The 8,993-nt window shown below is 58.3% G+C and overlaps 1 protein-coding gene across 2 annotated transcripts; it reads left to right on the top strand.

The window, feature by feature from the left end:
• The first annotated feature begins 641 nt into the window (after positions 1-641).
• Positions 642-4,903, top strand: MEF2B (myocyte enhancer factor 2B). 2 transcript variants are annotated; one of them, XM_075537927.1, is made up of 8 exons: positions 642-716; positions 1,273-1,476; positions 2,819-2,953; positions 3,412-3,559; positions 3,656-3,783; positions 3,871-3,964; positions 4,143-4,254; positions 4,514-4,903. In XM_075537927.1, exons 1-8 carry the CDS (start codon positions 663-665, stop codon positions 4,737-4,739), a joined length of 1,101 nt encoding a protein of 366 aa, XP_075394042.1. In that variant the 5' UTR covers positions 642-662; the 3' UTR covers positions 4,740-4,903. The 2 variants fall into 2 exon arrangements, with proteins under 2 accessions (XP_075394042.1, XP_075394033.1); XM_075537918.1 differs by lacking the exon at positions 4,143-4,254.
• The last annotated feature ends 4,090 nt before the right edge of the window (positions 4,904-8,993 follow it).

Below are 8,993 nucleotides of genomic sequence, written 5' to 3'. Positions count from 1 at the left end.
TCACACGATGGGTGACTTGGGGTGTCTGGCTTCTCTTATGCCACATAATGTTAGCAAGCTGCATCCCGGTTGTAGCCTCTACCAGAAGGCCATTTCACCTTATAGCCAAGTCCCATTCTGTGGCTTGGATGGGTCACATTTGGTTCATGCATTTCTCTGTGGATGGACTCTCGCTGAGTCCTGGGAGACAAGCCTGCATTTCCGGACACCCGTTAGTTGTGCGGCAGCAAACCGTGGTGCGCAGGGATCTGTGTAGGCCCAGGCTTGCAGGGTTCACTCATGCCATCTCTGAACAAAACTGAGCATTGGGCACTGTTATTGTCCCCACTGCCCAGATGGGGAGACTGAGGCCCAGGGAGGTTTCTGGGCAAGGGCCTTCAGTACCCGCCTCTCCTTCCCATGGAATTGGGCCGAGAGTGTGTACTGATGATTCTACTCCCTCGGGCTTGTCTGGGGCAGGGCTGCCATGGTCCCCACAGCAGATGGGGTTCATGGGACCAAGCCTGCCCTTACTCTCCCTGTCTCTCCCCCCAGCGCTGGCTAGGGTCCTGCAGAGGCCAGCTGATGACGGGCAGGTGGCTGGGCGTCTAGCCCCATGTGCTACCTCTTCATGGCCATCTGCCCTTTCTCCCCATCCAGGGTGTGTCAGCCAGCCTGGGACCATGGGGAGGAAGAAAATCCAGATCTCACGCATTCTCGACCAAAGGAACCGGCAGGTAAGCTCCTGTGGCGGGCCTAGGGGTGGGAGATGAGGGGACAGCTGTGGGGGAAAAGACATTCCTGGCACGGGGTATGACTTGGGCAAAGGCTTGGCCATTTGGAGAAGCTTCGTGTCCAAACACCCCCAGGGGATTTGGGGGAGAGGGGACTTGAATCAGCATCAGGAGTTTGATGACTTGGCATCTGCTCATCTTTATGGTCATTTGTCCACTCCATCTCCCCGATGACTGGAGTTCCTGGTCACAGTGAGATGGGCCGGCCACAGCCCCTCCCAGCCAATTGTGTCCAGGTGAGCCCAAGGGAGGAGCAGGGCTGGGGAAACCCAGAGAGGGATGTAGGACCAATTTGAGAGGACAAGGAAAATGTCCCAAAGGGGTGGACATTTAGGCTGGGTTTTGAAGCAGGAAGAGGAGTGTGCCGGGAGGAGCTATAAAAAAGAGCGCTGGTAGACAAGAAAGAACAGTGTAGCAGAGGCGCAGGCATGTTGAGGAACCCGGAGCCCCTCCCCCACCCCAAATCTGTGACTCCTCCCATCCCTGCCTGTGGGTCCAGGTGACGTTCACCAAACGGAAGTTTGGGCTGATGAAGAAGGCCTACGAGCTGAGTGTGCTCTGTGACTGTGAGATCGCCCTCATCATCTTCAATAGCGCCAACCGCCTCTTTCAGTACGCCAGCACGGACATGGACCGCGTGCTGCTCAAGTACACAGAGTACAGCGAGCCCCACGAGAGCCGCACCAACTCCGACATCCTCCAGGTACCTGGGCGCCGCCTCTGGTTAAAGCAGGTTTGGGGGCACAGGGGGCCCTCCGGGGCAGCTGCCTGGACAGTAGATCCAAAAGCCCACGCTAGCTGTTTCGGTGAGTGGTGAGCCCTCTCTGCAGACCGAGATGGGCAGCTCAGAAGAGTTAGCGCCCCTGCTGAAGTCACACAGCCAATACATGGAGGAGGCCGAAGTGGCACCCAGGTCTGTCTGTCTGTCTCCAGGATGTGTGCTCTTCAACTCCTGTTGTGACGGATGAGAGGAGAGGAGATGGGAACAGGCTGACAGACAGACAAAGGCAGAAAGGGAGTTAGACACAGAGAGGAAGAGACAGACAGAGAGGGAGACAGAGATGGAAAGATGGAGAAAGTGCAGAGAGGGATGGAGATGGAGAGACCGACAGAGAAATAGAGACTGAGAGAGACAAGTCTAAGGCAGAGACACAGAAGGAAAGATGGAGAGAGAGCGTGGAAGAGAGGGTTGGAACTGGAGAAACAAACAAGAGAAAAAGAGAGACTGAGAGAGACAGTTTAAGGCAGAGGCACAGAAGCAGAGGAGAGAAAGAGAGGGAGAGATGGAGAGAGTGTGGAAGAGAGGGATGGAACTGGAGAGACAGAGAAAAAGAGAGCTGGCCAGGAGCTTCTCAGGGTCAGCTTTCTTGAACGTGACTCTTCCATGCACAGCCATCAGGAGATGTGGAGAGAGATTGGGGGACAGCAAGAGAATACAAGACTGAGAAGCCGGCCATCCGCCCTCAGGAGCAGTTCTGTCTGAGAGCAGGTGTCCTCGGGAGAAAGCCCGGGCCCAGCTGTTTAGTGAGGCCATTGTGCTGCCGGAGTGGGCTCTCCATCCACGATGCGGAAGTTGGAACCATGGGCCCGGGAGCGCAGCAGGGCTAGGTCTGGACCCCAGGACAGGGGGCACAGATGGATGTGAATCAACCATCCCAGGGACACACAGCTCAGGAGACACCAGAAGTTGCCCTCAGGCCCGTGTTCTCTCCTGGAACTTAAATAAAGACCACCAACCTGCTGGTAGAACGTCCCCTTGGACGCAGAGTGATTCTACAGCACAGAGTAACACTGCCCATGTAATGAGACGGCCACATTGTTCCTCCTCCGAGCGGCTGGTGGCTTTGAACTGAACGTGTTTGTGAGCAGCCACGGTCCTTCCTTGAGGATGCGGTGGCTCAGAGGTCTGCGTCCGTGGGGTCAGGCTGGAGCCCACCATGCACTCACTCTACGCCGTACCCAGGTCGAGGGTGTCTCTCCCTGCCCTTTGAGAATCATTCTGTCTGGGGCCTTGAGCGTCTACCCCATGTCTTCTGTTCCCACAGACATTGAAGCGGAGGGGTGTGGGCCTCGATGGGCCAGAGCTAGAGCCAGATGAGGGGTCTGAGGGGCCAGGAGAAAAGCTGCGGAGGTTAGCAGGAGATGGAGGCAACCCGGCCCTACCTCGACCCCGGCTTTATGTAAGTGACTTCTCCACTGGGGAACAGGGTCCTCATCCCTTCCTCTAGACCACAGTGGCTGAGGGTCAAGGGGATTTAGAGCTTAAGGGTGGGTCTCTGCCTGAGTAGGTAGAGAATGGGCATTGTAACTGGGGCATTGAAGGATGGTTAAGAGTTTGGTAGGCGGTCAGTTCTTTCTTTGTTGCTTTGATTCAGCAAACACCCCCTTGGTGCTCGGCTCTTGTTGAATGAGATGCCCCAGCTCGGATGGAGCTGCTAGACAGCCAGCCTCAGTTTCTCCCGGTGGGGTTTGCTACAGAAGGGTGGAAAGGGTGGGTGGAGCTCAGAGGGAGAAGCAGTCCGGGGCTTCCTGCAGGTGGATATTGGCCTCTGAACACCTGGGGATTTTCCTCCCACAATTAGATTCTCCTCACTTATCCTTCCCCCTGCCCCAATTGATCAGTCCTCTCGGCCCACAGCCAGCAGCCCCAGCTATGCCCAGCCCAGACATGGTATATGGGGCCCTGCCCCCGCCAGCCTGTGACCCCAATGGGCTCGGAGAGGCCCTGCCGGCCCAAAGCCGCCCATCCCCCTTCCGACCTGCAGCCCCCAAAGCCGGTCCCCCAGGTGAGTGTGGGGAAATGGACCCTGGGAGGCAGCAGGGCCTCCTGGTTCTGGCAGAGCCTGGCCAGTCCTCACTGTTCCCTGGGGGGCCTCCCCCAGGCTTGGTTCACCCTCTCTTCTCCCGGAGCCACCTCTCCAGCAAGACCCCGCCCCCGCTGTACCTGGAGGGCCGGAGGCCCGACCTGCCTGGGGGCTTGGCGGCAGGCTGCGGAGGGCTGAACACCTCGGTAAGTGGGGGGAAGGGCAGACAGGCGGCCCCCCCTGGGCTAGGGGGTGGGCGTGTGCCTCAGTTTCCCCCCCCCCTCTCCGCACAGAGAGGCCTCTACAGCAGCCTGCAGAGCCCGTGCTCAGCCACAGCCCCGGGACCCCCAATCGGGGGCTTCCCTTTCCTCCCCGCAGGCCCCCCAGGTGCGTACCATCACCCTGCTTTGTTGTGGGAGGCGCCCCCAAACCTGCCTGCAGGGGTCCACACCCGCTACACACAGGGACGGGAAATTGGCTGGTGGGACAGGACGGGTTAGGCTTGGGCTGGGGGTCTCCTCAAGGTCCAAGTCTTAGTCCATTTTGTCTGCTCCCTTCCCCCCAGAATATGGCCTAGGAGACCCTCCACCGCCCCCTGGCTTGCTGCAGCCCCCTACCCTGGCCCCTTGGCAGCCCTCGAGAGGGGATGGACCCCCTGCTGCCTCCACCCAGCCCAGGTAAGTGTTCCTGCTGTCCCCTTCTCCAGAACCGCGTCCTGGGGAGGAGGGGCGGGAAGGGTAGGGAGCATCCCAACCTCTGAAACCTCAGCCATTGCTGCCCGCTAGTGGCCGGTCCTCAGCCTACGAGCCCCTCCCTCCTGTTCCTGCCAGAGGGGGCGGCTATTTTGGAGGCCCCAGGAGGGCCGCCGCCCCCTCTTTTCCCAGGGTCCCCGCCCTCTCCCCCTCCCTGAGCTCTGCCCTCTGTCTCCCCATGCAGCGGGGGCCGCGGCCTGGGCGAGGAGAGCCCTCCCACCCGTGGCGCCTCCCCACCGACCCCCCCAATCAGCGTCAAATCCGAGCGCGTCTCGCCGGCCCCCGGGGGCCCCGGAGACTTTCCCAAGACCTTCTCCTTCCCGCTGCTCCTGGCCCGGCCCCTGGCGGAGCCGCTGCGGCCCGGGCCGCCCCTGCGCCGGCTGCCCTCTGGGGACGGCTGGCCGCGGTAGGGCCGCGCGGGTGCAGCCGGGCATCCCCGCCGGACGGGCGAAGGACTTGGGAGGAGCCGACCCAGCAGTGGCCCTCCGCGTGGGCACGGGGAGCTAGATTGATCTGCCATGGCTCTGTGTGTGTGGTGTGTGTATCCGTCTGTCCTGTCTGTCCATCAATTAAACTCGAGGCCTTCAGCAGAGCCTGTGCCTGTCCGTACCCATGTCCATGACCCCTGCTGCGCACACCCACGCACGCGCGCTGACCCTGAGACTCGAGGACTGTGGAGGGGCTCAGAGTGACCTTCAGGAGTGGAAATGGGGATAGGAGCCCCACAGAGACCCCACGCAGGGCCTCTGGGGAGACAGGCACTTTGGGGTGGTCTGGACCCAGAGGTGCGGGTCAGGGGGTTGACTCTGGACACTGGGGGTGAATTAAGCCCCTCATTCAATCTCCTTTGTGTGTAAGGAGTCAGGGGTCCAAGAACCAGAGGGTGTCCCAGCAAAGAGCTGCAGGGGCCTGTGGCATCTACACGCCCATTCTCCCCCACCCTGCAAGGTGGCCCCAGAGGGTTTCCATGGCTTGCCTAGGGAGAGAGTGGAGCGCCTCAGCTACCCTCCACCCCCACCCCTGTGTTCCCACCCCATGCCCTGAGCCACAGGTGAACAACAGTTTCCATGCTAGGCCATGCTGCCTCTGGTTCTTCTTCCTAGACTGCCTCCCCAAAGGCTGAACTCCCCTCCTTAGGGACCAGTTCTAAGTCTCCTCCTCCAGGAAGCCCTCAGCACTGCCAGTATGTAAAGCTGATCATCTCAACACTGCAGGGCAGGTGCAGGGCGGGGGGGGGATAAAGGGGGAAATTTTCATCATCACTGACAACCCAGACACACAGGCTGTCGTTAGGAGCCCTCAGTGGAGGGGTGTCCCCACTTGTCACCCCCACCAGCCACCAAGGAGCCACTTTGGCAGTCCAGGTGCCATCACAAGTCTTCTCAGACCCACAGCCACCAGACCCTGGGCGCAACAGAGGAAACACCACCCGGTCCTGTGCCGTCCCCACCGGTGTTCTTGTGCCGGAGCCCATCATTGCAGCCACTGTGTCCATCCATCTCGTGGGGGCTCCTCTGTCTCATTGCCCTTCGTTTTCCTAAGCACAATGTTCTCCTCCAGGGACTGGTCTGTCCTGAACATGTCCAACGTGTGTAAGATGCAGTCTTGCCATCCTTGCCTCTAAGGAGTGCATAATCTTCGTAGTCTGTTTTTAGTCTGGAAGCTCCGCCAAAACCCGTTCCCTTTGGGTGACCCTGCTGACATTTGAAATGCCAGCAACACAGCTGCCAGCATCACACAAGCCACCACAGAATGACTGACAGAGAAGTGGTGGGAGGAGCAGGGGGCGGGGCTCAACATCAGGTGGGGCTCCCCTCAACCAAGACGTCTGGGAAGAACTCCTGGGGGCTACAAAGTGAACAACCTCTTTTGCTGGGAGGGGGCGGTTGGTCACAATCCTGGTGCCAGGTCCACAAGACCCACATGGTTGGTTCCCCCAATGACTCTCCCTAAGCAAGCTTTGGGACCCCAATGTCCAGGAGAGGGAGGCACGTGGTTGACTTTGTGAAAGATCCCTTCCCCGCCTGGGGAGAAGGCCAGTGCTGGGTGGGGCTGGGATGGGGCGAGAGAGGGAGGGTACCTAGGGGAGGCAGAGGGGCATCTGCCAGTGAAGTGCTCATTTTATGGGTGTGTTGGAGGCAGATCTATGAAGCTTGTGGATGGCTGGAAGGCAGTGGTTCTCAACCTGTGGGTCGCGACCCCTTGGGATCAAATGACCCTTTCGCAGGGGTCACCCGATTCATAATAGTAGCAAAATGACAGTGATGAAATAGCAACGAAAATAATGTTCTGGTTGGGGGTCCCCACACATGAAGAACTATTTGGCATGGTCGCGGCATTAGGAAGGTGGAGAACCACTGATCTAAGGTATGTCCAAGTTAAGAGAGAGACGTCCCCCAGCCTAGACTGCGGTCCTAAATGCTCCCCCACCTTCTCTCTGACCTGCTCCCAGAGGGCTGAGCCACTGCCCCCCAGTCAGTCAGTGGACTCCTGCATCTGACCGCACACTTGCCAGGCCACTGTCACCAGGCGCACACGCTCATCACCTCACAAGTTCACCACCCAGAAGACCGGGGCACAAGGGCCCTGGCCATCAACACAGGCACAGAGCTGTTCACCTGGGCCTCCACGGCATCACAGTGACAGCACCCCTGCACCTAGACACAGGATCAGGATGGCTAAGAGGGCCCCCCCCCCAAGACCCTGGATCTCATCCTAAAGTGGATAGGAGGCTGGATCCTTCCCCTATGCCAGTACCCACAGGCTAATTGCTCAGTGTACAGTTCATAAATGGGGGCTACTTTATCATCCTGGGGTGCCCAGGGCAGGTGTGTGTGGTTTCCTTTTATTGCCAGGAGGTTGTACCCACACCTGCCACCAGGTGGTGCCCTACCATGTACTTTGGATTTACCCCGCACCACCCTAAAGTAAAACAATGATCAATAGTAAAGTAAAATAAAACCGTCTTTGCTTGCAAGGACTTTCAGATTCTGAACCTGGGGCCCCAGAGAAAGTCATGTGTTGGTAGGTGTCTGGGGCCATGTGAGGATAGTGGGCTGGGCTCCAGAAACGCCTGTGGGATCAGGCTTGGCCGTGCTGTACTGGGTTTGAGTCCCCTGGAAGAAGAGAGGAGGGAGCGTTGGGTGGAAGTGTTCTGCCAACATGGCATTCTAAAGACAGAGAGATGTTGGCCAGGTACCATGCCTCCCTGGACCAGAAGGTTCTGCCAGAGCTGAGTTGTTTAGGAAACGCTTGTGGAAAATGTAGTCTCTGACAGGAACAGTGGTGACAGAGTGAGTTAGTTATGCGTTGGGCTGCTAACTTCAAAGTGAGCAGTTCTAAACCACTAGCTGCTACTCGGGAGAAAGAGGAGGCGTTTTCCTCCTATAGCGTTACAGTCTCAGGCTCACTACTTTTGCCCTTTGGTGGTGTAGACCTGCTGGGGGCCAGTGTCTCCTGACTTTATTGCTTAATAAACCTGTTGCACTGTTTCCTCTTTTAAAAAAAGTTATCGTCTTGGAAACACACAGGGACAGTCCCTCTGTCCTAGAGGGTCTGAATTGAGTGATGGGGGAGGGGAGGGTCAGAGTGCAGCCACTGGGGGTCTGAGAGAGATGCTTTCAGCGGGGAAAAGCAGGTTACAAACCTGTGTTCTGACTCACGGTGACCCCGGTGTTTCTGCTCCACGGGATTTCTTGTCTGTCACCTCAACAGAAGCAGATCGCCAGCCCTTTCTTTCACACCACCCCAGCGTGGGCTTCAATCAAACTTTCAGCGAGTTGAGCACAAACTGGTTTGGGCCATCCCAGACTTTGTGTTCTCAGGGCCACCACGGACAGAGATGGTGGAAGGTTCCAGAACAGTCCATGCGGAAGGAGAGCGATGTCGGTCAGAGAGCAGGAGACGTTTGATGTGGGGCAGAGACAGGGATGGCCCAGTGAGGAGCAGGGGGCCTGGATTACTCTGTGTGGAATACAGAACATGGATTTGCCCAAAGAAGAATCGAAATCAAGGCCTGTCCGACGCAGAACAATCTGGCGCATCCAATGTTGAGCAGAGGAGGAGAGCTTCTGGTGCAGAACAGAGAAAGAGGCAGGGACCAATGGAGAACAGACATTGCCAACAAGCAGCGAGGGGCAGAGTTTGTGGAACCTCCCAAGTAGAACAGATGACTGGGACTGAGCAGCTGCCCAAGGGAAAACTAGGGGTGGGGATACGGAGGGCACCGGAAGCCGGAGACCAAGGGGGAGGAGACGGAATGGGGACCGTGGGGTCTGAGTTTAATCTGAGAACGTAGGAGTCTAGTCCCTGGGAGCCATTGATTGTTCTTGATGGGGGGGGGGGGGGCGTTCCAAGCTCAGAACTGTCTGATGAAGACAGTGCATACCTGAATGGGTGTGTTCGACACATATTTGTGAGCTAAGCACAGGGGAGGGAACTCAGCCTCAGAGTGGGGCGGCTTTCGCTCCGAGCCCCACAGTGCCTCCCGGACACAGTCCGCCCACCTATTCCGTGGTCTGCTCTTGCGGGACGGTCTAGTCTTGGAACTACAGTTCCCGGAATGCACTGCGCCGCGCTAGCTAGCGTGCGGCCCTGGCACTCAGCCTGATGATTGGTTGGACGGACTGTTAGTCAGTGGAACCGGGCTCTGATTGGCCGAGTCT

This window comes from Tenrec ecaudatus, chromosome 1, assembly GCF_050624435.1.
Source record: "Tenrec ecaudatus isolate mTenEca1 chromosome 1, mTenEca1.hap1, whole genome shotgun sequence".
In the NCBI taxonomy this organism is placed as follows: domain Eukaryota; kingdom Metazoa; phylum Chordata; class Mammalia; order Afrosoricida; family Tenrecidae; genus Tenrec; species Tenrec ecaudatus.
This window is presented reverse-complemented; position numbering and strand designations above follow the sequence as displayed.